Below are 12,443 nucleotides of genomic sequence, written 5' to 3'. Positions count from 1 at the left end.
TGGATACTGTGCAAAACTGCATGGCATAACCCACAGCACACTCTGCAGAATAGTTATGAGTCTGCTATTAAGTGTTTTCAAAGAAGGAAAACTAAATAAAAAAAAAACTTTCATGGAGGTGGCATAGACATAGCTGCAGCAGTCATATTACAAGGATCATCATGCTCACTGTTAATTACCTCAAAAACTGTAGACATGAAAAACAGTTCCCCAACAGTGCCAACACAACTGGAATGACATTGCTTGCCTTCCCATGATGTAACAGAGCCTACCTGGTGAACAACTGTAGCACTACTGAAGTGGTCATACCCATGTTCCATAACAGGATAGAAGAGCCACACAGGGACAACAGAATAACAGAAGTATGAGGCAGCCAACAAAATGTGACAACAGGATGTTTCAGAATACAGGCAATGTCTCACTTCACAATACACACAAACCTGCTGAAAAAGTTAACTGTAACATTTCTATCACTAGCTTTCATGATGTTATTGCAGTTTGACAACTCAGTACATCCAACACTGACAGTATCACTCAGAAACAGAGACAGCGTTATGCATACACGCATATAAACACACATCTCATATCAGATGAGGTCAAAGTCGTTATGTCAGTACTTTACATCAACTGATTCACACTATTTCACTTTACACACTGCATCAACTTGCTCCTAAACTACTGTACCTGTTTGATATGACAATGGCATCATTGAATTCACTACGACAGTTCTGCCGTAAGGCAGTGCGACCTCCATTTGTGATAACAGCATTGCTCCCATGCAGGTGATGAAAACGGAGGTCACTTCCAGAGGCAATAGAAGAGGGACTGCTGGGAGAAATCTGGTTGTTTCCTTCAGAGATATCATCTGGAAGAGGAGGCAGGTCTAGAAAAGGTGGACACATAATTCAACATTAATGAAACAGATGAAGAAGCAAAATGAGACGCAACAATATAATGAGAGCTGTCAATAAAATCTCTCTAAGTAAATAAAAGTAAAAACAAAAGCTATTAATAACAAAAATGGGTTATACATCTATTAACTTAAGGTATTATCCTTAACCTACCATGTTTAACTGTTCATAGTCACTGACACTATCCCAGTTGTCACACACTCTAAACTTATACATGTTAGATTTTATGAATATAAGGCTGAAATTAATTCTGTTGTAAATATGCTGAAAGAAAAAAGCTTGCTTAAATGCAGAAACAGAGTTTAGTAATATGTGATCAGCAGTCAAACTAAATGACCATGGCTTGGAAAATAAGGAACCTGCTGAATGGACATTTTTCCCTTACAGACTTAAAAACAGGATGTATGCAAGAGCAAAAATGCAAAATCTGCTTTTAAAGAATGGACAATGACACTGTGGCAATGTGTTTCCTCAAAAATATGTTTTTCTGCATGGAAAACAGGACATGTTTATCAGCATTGGCACAAGAACAGATGTTCTTATACAAAGATCCAAATAGAATACAGGATGTTCACACTGTCAGAACAATGTGTTTCCTCAAAAACATGTTTTTCTGCATGGACAAAAGGACACTGTTATCAGCACTGGCAAAAGAACAGATGTTCTTGTACAAAGATCCAAATAGAATACAGGATGTTCACACTGTCAGAAAAGCTGGTCTCTTACAAGACATTGTTAAACAAGGAAGCTTAGTATTGTTTCTACAGGATGAGCAATTCTCCAAAATAGAATATCAAGAGGAAATGTATATGTTTATGCATGACTAAAAGTGTATATAAAGAGCTGTATAAATCCAGTTATGTTAGAGGTATGGTAGGGACTCATTTGTCCTGAGGTAAATGTTACATCTCTCACATCGTCTGTACTATATGAGAAGTAAAGTTGGAACAGTACTTTTAAGCTGCAACGTTGGTCCGTTTGGTTTATTATAAAAAGTTATTTGTTACTGCTCTCTAAAGTTGATGCTACAAAGTATATTCTCTCATCAGTGTATATTCTGCAAGTTTCTGTACGCAACAGACTGTGAATGCAAATGTAACCAGACTTTGAATTTTAGCAGAATCCAGCCAGCAAGACTGAGTGTCTTAAGAAGACTTCAAATCCATCACACCAAGCAGTAAGCAGAATCAATATAATTTTTCAATACATATGAGAAAAGAACTGGCAAAAGCATTAGCAAAGTGCAGCATGTCATGTAGACATAAATGCCAGCAGCAGATGTTTTTGCTGATTTTTTGCTTCAAAGATACTCTTATTTGCTAGGTATTTAGCAATATTTTTCAAAAAGACAGGTACATAAATGTTATACGTTTTAGAACACTGAATGGCAGAGAGATAAAATATAAAATATTACGGGCCTATGTCAAAAGACCGAACAGACAAATCGTCAAAACCTATATGGTCAAGACTATATGATTGACAATTCAGGCTGTCAAAAAAAATTCAAAGCCAAACACCCGCATAAAACAAAACAATGCTTTGCTAATTACACATACCAACTGAGAGACTGCACTACAGTAGGAAAAACGCCAAATTTCCTGATCCCCACTGTAACGTAACCTCAGTCAGAATGGTTCGACGGACTGAATTGTCACTCTATTTTGCAAAAAGAGCATGTTATTTCATTCTTTATCATGTCATCGAACTACGTATCAACTATTTTGCTATGCAGCTCTTAACACCTATCAGACTAGCCATCCACCATGTATACCACCACAGATCACTTCCAGAAATGCAGTGCACTTTTTCTTAAGGCTAAAAGTTACTTTATTGAAAGTACGCATTTTTTTAATAAATGAATGAGCAGAATTAAAAAGAATAAAAAAGTGAAGGGTGCAAATAGCAATGCTAAAGGTAGAAATGAGCATGTGAATTTGACAAAGAGGACTGCAAGGTGGACATTCAGCAGAGTATCATGGGCAAAAGAAAAGGGGAATATTTATACTGATTGCAAGAGTGGTACCAATGGTGACAGAAGAAAAAAGGACAATAATGTTAAGTTTGTGGTAGTAAAGGATTATTTGGCAGGGGAGGAGGATTACACTGGCATGCATTTGTTTTCCACTAAAACTACTACTGTGGAACTGAGAGTTTAGGGAGAAACAGTACGATTTCAGCAGGGAATAATAGTTACTGGGGGGGATGGTATTAGAAAGTACAGTTAGCTTTAGCCTTTGTTATACGAATTACATCCTGCCACGGATAGGATAGCCAGCCAGCTTCCAAAGCTCCAGGGCACCTTCCACATGTGCAAACCATTAAGCAGCTCAAGGTGAGCTGCCTTAAAATGCAAGTTTGAGCACAAAGCCCTTCAGAGCTTTCATGACAACTGACAGAGGGAGGATGACTCCTGAGAGGATAGAGCTAGGAATAAAAATGTATCTATATTAGTTTGTCAAATTTTTACATTGTCAAATTTCATGTGGTCGAGACTATATGACTGACAATGCAAAAACCTGGAAAACAACTACAGGAAAGCAACAAGGTTGCATGGAGATCATGGTACAGTGGTGAATAGGGAATGTCATTTTCCCCACTGTTATGAGATCTCAGAGTTAGTATATATAATTAACAGGGAGTTTGAGGGGCACCGAGGGCTTGCCCCCCTGCTAAAATTCTGTTTTTTTCTTCCCAGTTGGTTTTTGATGTTTTAAATTGTTGATCATATTGTCTTAATCATACAAGTTTCAACAACTGAAATTTCGACCAACTAACATAAACCTATAAAATCAAACAATATATAAACACCCTGGCATAACAAAAAAAAAAAAAAGGAGGATGGAGGGAGTGAGTGTCTACTACAACAGTGATCATTTGAACATCTACTGTTATGATAAGTTTACTTACACAACTGTACTATGTTTATCATACTGATCACTGCTGCAGCAGCCTTATCTATCTGGGTAGATTTCCCAAGTTCGCAACATTAGGGAGGTGGAAGAGGAAGGGTACAGGAGCCAATGGATAATAGTCCTAGCAAAGCCTGCTCTAGATCTAGAGAAGGAATCAAGCTTGTAGTGCTTTGTAAAAGTGTATACAGCGGACCAAGTTGCTGCTTGTATGGCAGAGTGGGACCTGACCCTGCCAAGAATACTTTTGTTATGGCTAGAATAGCAAAAGGTAATAGCCTAAGAAACTGTCCCTTTTGACACAAGCTGTCCCCTCTTCTTACCTTCACAAGAAATGATCACTTGATCTGAAATTTGAAAGCTTTTTTCTGTCAAGATAGTACTCGAGTTGTCTGTGGACATCCAAGGCATGAAGTATCCTTTCTCCTTCATTTGTAGGTTCAGGAAAGAAAACAGGGAGATGAATAGCTTGGCGTAAAGTCGGATACCACTAAAGGCACAAAAGGACGATTACTTCTCAAAGAAATCCTGCCTCTGTGGAAAATGAGATAGGCCTGACACGCCATAAGAGCTTGCAACTCAGATACTTTTCTTGGAGAAGTCAGAATAACCAGTAAAACATTTTCCATGTTAAGAATCTCAAGTCAGTCAAATGAGCTGGTTCATATGAAGCAAGTGTTAGCTTCTCTAACATAAAACAGAGATCTCAAGGAAAAGCCACCATTTTTCTTGGAGGCCTCTTATGCAAAATCACTTTCAAAAATATTTTGATAAGAGAATGCATTGAAAGAGGAGGATTTATGGGCACACATGCTGAAATGGCAGATAAATTAACCTTGATGGAGGACTAAAAAAGGCCAAAGGATAGTAACTCATGCAAATGTTTTAAAACCAAAGAAATACTAGTCCTGAACAGATGCTGTTTGCATTGCTGGCATCAACTAGAAAACTTTTTTCACTTGCTGATATATATAATTTTCAAATAGTATACTTTCATGAATCCATTAGTACCTGCTGCACATCCTCGGTAAACAGGTGCCTAAAGGGGAATTAAGACGCTATCATTAGGCAGTCAATTGAAGTTGTTTGGGATAAGGGTATATTATACACCCCTGTTCTTGTGTAAGTAGATCCAATCTGTGAGGAAGCACATGGTAAGTGTTCCTAGCCATTTCCAAAAGAGGGGAGAACCACTGCTGCCTAGGCCAGAAAGGAGTCACCATAATGATCTTGGGGGATTCCTTCTGATTCCTCAGAAGTACCCTGGATATCACTGGAAAGGGTGGAAAAGCATACAAGAACATTCCTATTCAAGGAAAGGAAAAGGCACCTGTATTCCAGATCTCCTTGCACGGAGTCCTGGAGTAAAATTCTGCCGGCTGATTGCTCAGAGAGGAGGCAAAAAGGTCTGATTATGGAATTCCTCAAAGATATATCAAATCTTGGAAGACCCCTTGATCTAGTTTACATTCATGAAGGTCTGCCTCTGTCTTGCTCAGCAAGTATGCAACACAGCTTTGCTATGATGGGATGTAGGATGCCTGTAGAGTGAGACTGTGCTGTGAAGCTGCATCCCAAACTAACATGGCTAATCTGCAAAGGGGCAAGACAGGCTTATTGATGTACCACATGACTGTGGTATTGTCTGTAACAACTTGAAGAGGTCCAGGGACTAAAAATGATTCAGAGAATTGAGTGGCTTGATCAGAGCAAGATTGTCTTTTATATTTACGTGCTCGAGTCTGCTCTTAATGTCCCAAATATCTTGCACTATTATCACTGAAACTGCTCCCCAAGCAAAATCCAAGAAATCTGTGGCAAGTCTGAATTAGATTGAGTTCTCTTCTGACAAACCCCAGCACTGTCATTTGAAAAGATTATGGGTGTTGGTACTGGGACTAAAGAGAATTTAGATACCATTGTATCTTTCTCATGTGGTGTCTTGCCAGGGGCATCATGAAAATCATAGATGCCATGAGACCCAAAATACTGGAGTATTCCCACAAAGCGACCGAAGTCTGGGTGGAAAACCCTAGAAACAGATTTAGGTATAGATCTATTTTTTCCTGTGGAAGAAAAGCTATTTGAACTGAGGTGTCTAGCAGACACCACAGGAAAACAATCCTGTGTGAAGTGAGTCAAAAAAGATTTTTGAATATTTTCCTGGAACCCCAGTTTGTGTAAGAAATCTCTCCCAAGTTAGAGATTCCTGACACTTTGAAAAAGAGCCTGCAAAGATAAGCAAATTGTCCAAATATGGAAAAATGTGCATACCCTGTAGGCTGCAAAGGGCTGTAAACAGAGCTAGACACTTTGCACTGGGTAGTCCAAAGGGTATGGCAGAGAAAGTACAGTTGTGTACCTACCATAAATGTAGATGTTCGAGTGTATTCACTGTTGCAGTCATTACACTTGGGTTATCCTGCTGGCAGGCTACCCGCAGTCGGCCTGAATTCCAAAGTCCTGGTCCAGCGTCGGTTGCTGTCGCCTCTTCCCTGACGTCAGTGCGCCAGGGGTATATAAGATGCAGCCGATGCCATTTTCTTCAGTTTTTCTTACCCCAGATGTCAGGTGCCCCCAAGAAGGTAGGCAATACATATTGCTTATAAAAACATACAGTAAAATAAAACAATACCTTCATCTACAAGCAAATACTCCACATAGGTTGTATAGGATAGAGAAGTATAGATAAGTCCCAGCAAAGAAAGGTGGATGGAGGGTGGGTAACCTGGACTGCAACAGTGAATACACTCGAACATCTACATTTATGGTAGGTACACAACTGTACTATGCTCATCGTGTTTAACTACTGCAGTCATTACACTTGGGTTGAATCCCAAAGCTGAGGTAGGGCGGCTGGGTCTAAATAGGATTAGGAGTGGCTATGAGGCCCTGCAGAACTGCAGTGGCAAAGCCTGCTCTGGATTTAGAGTAAAGAGGCAAGTGAGTGCTTGGTAAAAGTTTGCACTGAACTCCAAGTTGCAGCCTTCAAGATTTCCTTGGTTGGTACTCCTCTGAGAAAGGCTGCTGAAGTGGCTGTTGCCCTGGTAGAATGTGGCGTAATGTTCTTGGGCACTGACTTGCCATGCTGTGCATAGCAGAAACGAATGCAGTGTCCTATCCATTTTGAAATAGTCTGCTTTGAGATGGCCTTTCCTTGTGATCCTGCAGCATATGCTACAAACAGTTGCTCAGTTTTTCTGAAAGCTTTTGTTTTGTCCAAGTAGAAGCGTAGCTGCCTGTGTATGTCCAAAGAATGCAGAAGTCTCTCCCCTTTATTCTGGGGATTTGGATAAAATGTTGGCAAATGAATGGTTTGGTTAAAAGCCACACTGGATACTACCTTTGGCATAAATGTTGGGTTTGTCATTAGAGAAACCCTGTCCAGATGAAAAATGATGAAAGGTTCCACTGCCATTAATGCCTGCAACTCGGAGACTCTTCTTGCTGAAGTTACTGCTAGGAGCAGAGCAGTTTTCCATGATAAGAATTTTATATCCGCTGTATTGGCTGGCTCAAAAGGAGGCAGTGTGAGCTTTTCCAAGACAAAGTTGAGGTCCCATGTAGGTATCGGTGCTCTCCTTGGGGTCTTATGTTTTTTGCCCCTCTGAGGTACTGTCTTAGCAGTGGATGTGAGAAAATAGGAGGTTCTGTATTGTAATGAGCTGAAATGGCAGAGGCATGGATCTTAATTGATGAGAAGGATAGGCCTTTGTCCAGCATCTCAGTTAGGTATGGTAAAATCTGACGAATATTTGGAACAAGTGTTTCAAGTCCTTGTGCCTGGTTCCAAGCACAGAATCTCTTCCATTTTTCTGCATAAGATTTCCTGATGCTGGGCCTCCTTGCTTCCAAAATGACATCCATAACAGCTTTAGAGAGAGGTGTGTTCTGAGTGGCTATATTATTTGCCATGCAGCCAGATTTAAGGAGTTGGCTGTGAAGGATCTGATTGTTTTGTTGAGTCAGCAGATGAGGAATTTGAGGTAAAGTCCAGGCTGGACCTTGAGACAAGCTCTTTAAGATTGGGTACCAGTGCTGGCGTGGCCAGTCTGGGGCAATCAGAATCATTTTTGGCTTCTCGTCTGACATTTAGGAGTACCTTGGGAAGGAGAGGCAGTGGTGGAAAGGCATAAACTGTTCGGGTTTTCCAGCTGAATGATAGAGCATCCACTTTCCATGCTTGTGAGTGATAAGTCCTTGTGCAGAATCTGTGAAGTTGGTAGTTGTGAGGGGAGGCAAAAAGATCTATGTCTGGGCATTCCCATTTCCTTGTTATCATGCTGAAGACCTGTGGATCTAGTTTCCACTCGTGAGGGTCCATGAGGTTTCTGCTTAGTTCGTCTGCCAGCGTATTTTTCTTTCCTGGCAGGAATTGTGCCTGCAGATGTACTTGATAGGTCAGTGCTGTGTTCCACAAAGTCATGGCTTGCCTGCAGAGGGGGTAGGAATGTGTGCCCCCTTGCTTGTTTATGTACCACATAACTGTAGTATTGTCCGTCTTTAGCAATAGTTGTCCTGGATGTAGTAGATCCTTGAAGGCTGTCAGGGCATTCTGTACAGCTAGCATCTCTTTCTGATTGATATGAAGATGCATTTGGTCCGCGGGCCACGTTCCCTGAATACATTTTCCTGCCATGTGTGCCCCCCAGGCATAATCCGATGCATCTGTTGTTAGTGTCTGCCTGGCTGTGGGTAAAGTGAAAGGCTGTCCCTTGTTGTGGTGACAGGCCAGTGCCCACCATCGAAACTCCTGTTGCAGGCAGGGAATAAGAGTTATTATTGTTTCTAGGCTGTGGCAATGTTGAGTCCAAACACTTTTTAGATACCATTGTAGCTTCCTCATATGCAGTCTTGCATATGGAATTAGCAGGATGCAGGATGCCATGAAGCCCAAAGCCTGCAGAATTTTTCTTGCAGGTAGCTGGGTCTTTGTTGCCATAATTTGAAAGTAATGAGTCAGTTGCCTTTGCTTGTCTGGCGTGAGATAAGCCATCTGAACAGTTGTATTTAAGCTTCCACCCAGGAATATTATCTCTTGAGAGGGCACTAGTTTTGATTTCTTTTCGTTTACTGTGTACCCTAGGCAATTAGTAATCTTTTTACAAACGCCAGATGCTTTAGTAGAATGTCCTTGCTCTCTGCTTGAATAAGCACTAGTTTTGATTTCTTTTCGTTTACTGTGTACCCTAGGCAATTAGTAATCTTTTTACAAATGCCAGATGCTTTAGTAGAATGTCCTTGCTCTCTGCTTGAATAAGGCAGTCGTCCAAGTAGGGATATATTTGAATTCCTTTTTGTCTGCAAAATGCAATTACTGGTGCCAGGCATTTTGTGAAGACCCTGGGCGCAGTAGATAAGCCAAAGGACAGTGCAGAGAATTGGTAATGCATCGAGCCAGCTATGAATCTGAGGTATCTTCTGCAAGACTGTCTGATTGGAACATGCAGGTATGCCTCTTTGAGGTCCAAAGTAACTAGCCAAGCCTTCTTGCCCAGCATGGGCAGAAGTTGCTGCAGTGTCAACATTTTGAATTTTGGAACATCCAGGAAAGTATTTAGAATAGACAGGTCCAATATTGGTCTCCAGGCTTTGTCCTTTCTGGGTACCAAGAAAAGTCTTGAGTAAAATCCTTGCCCCTGTTCTTGCTGTGGTACTTTTTGAATAGCCCTCATGTCCATGAGAGCAGAAATTTGTTTTTGTGCCTATGCCCATTGATTTTGTGGCAGGTCTGGCATACCTTTTGACCTTGGTAGGGTGTGAAAGTGGAACCTGTAACCCTGAGGGACAATATTCAGTACCCATTTGTCCTGGGTGATCATGTGCCAATTTTGTGAGAAAAGTGCTAGTTTTCACCCTAAGGGTGCTGCCAAAAGGTAAGTGCTTGGCGTTTGTAGAAGAAAGTCATTGGGACTGTTTCCTATAAGGTTGTGATTTGTCTACTCTGCCTTTGGGGGCTGAAGGACCCCATTGTTTAGGTCTGTAGGAGCCTTGGGGCTGAGATCTGCCTCTTGGGCGTCCGTATCTGCCTCTTGGTGGCCTGACACTGGAAAGGACTAATTTTTAGAAGGCCAGTTCCTGCTAAATCTAGGTGGCTGAACCTGTAAGAAATCCTTTACTGTCTGCATTGATTTTGCTTTATCCTCCATTTTCTTTAACACCTCTTCTGCCTTGACACCAAACAAAGTATCATGCTGTAATGGAGCATCCAATAATTTTGCTTTAACATGATCAGGCAAACTCTGTTCTTTTAACCAAGCATGCCTTCGAATGACAGAACCTGTAACTGTGGCTCTACAAGATGCCTCTAATGAATCAAAACCACATTGCAAAGTATGCTTTCCATTTGTTCAGCTGCATGCAATAAATCCTGCATTTCCTTGTTCTCAGGACATTCAGAGCTTGTAAGCATTTTCTGTTTTAGCAAAGACATTAGGTATTGTTGATATTTAAGCATGTGAAACTGACAGTTTAAAGCCCTTACAGCTAAAGTAGCAGAGGTGTAAACCTTTTTCCTCCATCTGTCCAGTGCTCTAGAATCCCTATCAGAGGGAACAGGGTTTTTTGCAGTGGAAGCCTTGACCCCTTTGGGACCCTGAGAAATAGTTTCTGGATCAGCAGCAGGGTTGTTATAAAGAAATATATGAGAATCTGGAACCCTGTAGTACCTATCTGGCTTAACTGGTGCAGGTGGAAAAGAATCAGGAGTCAAACTGGATTCAGAAAAAACATCATCAACAATATCTAGTACAGGGGGGATAGCAAGAGGCCTGTGCTGAGGCAATAAAAGAAAGCCTCTGAGCCTTTTCTTGGATTCAGAATAATCCTGGCTCTCCCAATGGAAATGTTCCCTCATGGTGTGCAGGGTTTCCCCAAAAGAGTAGTCCTCAGAAGGAGAGGCTGAAGGGATAGATTCTTCAGCATCAGAGTCCTCATAGGGAGGGAGAGAATATCCCTGTTCTGAAGTGGAGACAGAAGAAATAGAAACCTGGTCAGAGGAGTCATAGTCAGTGTCTTGCCTAGGCCTTTTATCAGGAGGGGGATGGGAGCCCCTGATCAAAGTAATTAGGTCCTTGGCCAATTTTGAGCATCTGTTTCTTTGGCATGGATGACTGTCCAGGAGAATGCTGTACTAGTTTCCTTGTCTTTAAAGGTGTTTTAGACTTTGCCTTGGCTGTTGAAGTGGTCTTGATAGTAAGCTGTGTAGGTCTGAAAACACCCTCAGAAGCCGATGCCTGCTCAGCGGCTCTGGACCCATCTGAGGGGAATTGTTTCCGTAGGCCCAATACCTTGAGTTTCCAGAGGCCTAGCTGTCTCCACGTGGGAGTCGGAGGTGGCCTGTGGCTCTGAGGTAGCGGGTGTCAGGGGCTACGAAAGTGCCTCACTGAAAACCGGCAAACCGGCGACTGGTCTAGAAGAGGCTTCGTCGTCGGTTTTGGACCTCGGATGCCTGTCTTTTTCTTTGTCCTTGTGCTTTTTATGGACTCCGGTCGTCGGTTGTTCCGATGGCATGTTATAATTAAACCTTCGGCCAAAGTAATGTAAAGCAAAATCGAACCGACGCTTAATAGTGCGTTGGTTGAATCTAGCACAAAACCGACAACTAGCAACATCGTGGTCAGGGCCTAGGCAAGGAATACAGTAAGAATGAAAATCCTTATGAGGTATTTGCTTCCCACAAGAAATACAATTGTTAACTTTTACTGACATCGGTCTGGAGCAAGAAAAAGTTTCCCCAACGGTACTTAGCTTTATTGAAGACTTCGGATCTGAAATTCAAATTCGAAAATCTCAGGAGTCAGCCGACCGGCACTTGCGAACTGCTTTTGCTTTGGGCACCGCGCGGCAAGAAAGACTGAAGAAAATGGCGTCAGCTGCATCTTATATACCCCTGGCGTACTGACGTCAGGGAAGAGGCGACAGCAACCGATGCCGGGCCAGGACTTTGGAATTCAGGTCGACTGCGGGTAGCCTGTCAGCAGGATAACCCAAGTGTAATGACTGCAACAGTGAAACACGATGAACATCTGATAATGTGATCCAGGCACACAAAACCTTAGGAAACACCTAAAGTCTGGATGAATAGGGATGTGATAAGCATCTTTTAAATCTAGTGTTACCAGCAAACTTAAATAAGAAAAAAGGGGGTAACAGGTTGAGAAGTGATAGCATTTTGAACTTTGGCACTATCACAAACTAGTTAAGGAAGGAAAGATCCAGGACTGGCCTCCAAACCTTTTCTTCCTTTAGTACCAAAAAAAAAAAAAAAAAAAATCACTGAATAGAAACTTTTCCCAAATAGGGAAAGAAGAACTGGCTCTGTCACTGCCTGAGACAATGTGTGTTGAAGGACAGGGTGAAATAGAGGAGTCTGGTGGATTAGGATTACCCGCTGGAAAGGAGGAAATTCCTCCCACTGCCATCTGAAACCTTGAGGAATGATCTTCAGAACCATGTGTTAGAACTATCTATTGCCAAAGAGAGAACCGGAGATTCAGACTTCCAGGAAAGGAAAGGAGACTGCCAGGGTGGAGGTTGACAAGGTCCCTTAAACAGTCATTTTGACTTGTTGGACTGTCCTTGATCTTGGATGGGTTCCTGTAGTCTTTTTGGAAAGCCTTGC

At 41.8% G+C, this 12,443-nt stretch overlaps 1 protein-coding gene across 1 annotated transcript in view; it reads right to left on the bottom strand.

Annotated features, from left to right (window-relative positions):
• NEURL4 (neuralized E3 ubiquitin protein ligase 4) overlaps positions 1 to 12,443 on the bottom strand; it is a 1,403,612-nt gene that overhangs the window by 1,058,152 nt on the left and 333,017 nt on the right. The window contains exon 12 of the mRNA XM_044076219.1: positions 685 to 883. Coding sequence (XP_043932154.1) covers positions 685 to 883 — 199 coding nt within the window. The remainder of the gene's footprint in view (positions 1 to 684; positions 884 to 12,443) is intronic.

Source organism: Protopterus annectens, chromosome 7.part0 (assembly GCF_019279795.1).
Source record: "Protopterus annectens isolate FY-2018-M chromosome 7.part0, PAN1.0, whole genome shotgun sequence".
In the NCBI taxonomy this organism is placed as follows: domain Eukaryota; kingdom Metazoa; phylum Chordata; order Ceratodontiformes; family Protopteridae; genus Protopterus; species Protopterus annectens.
Note: the sequence above shows the minus strand (reverse complement) of the source record. Positions and strands in the feature narration are given on the sequence as shown.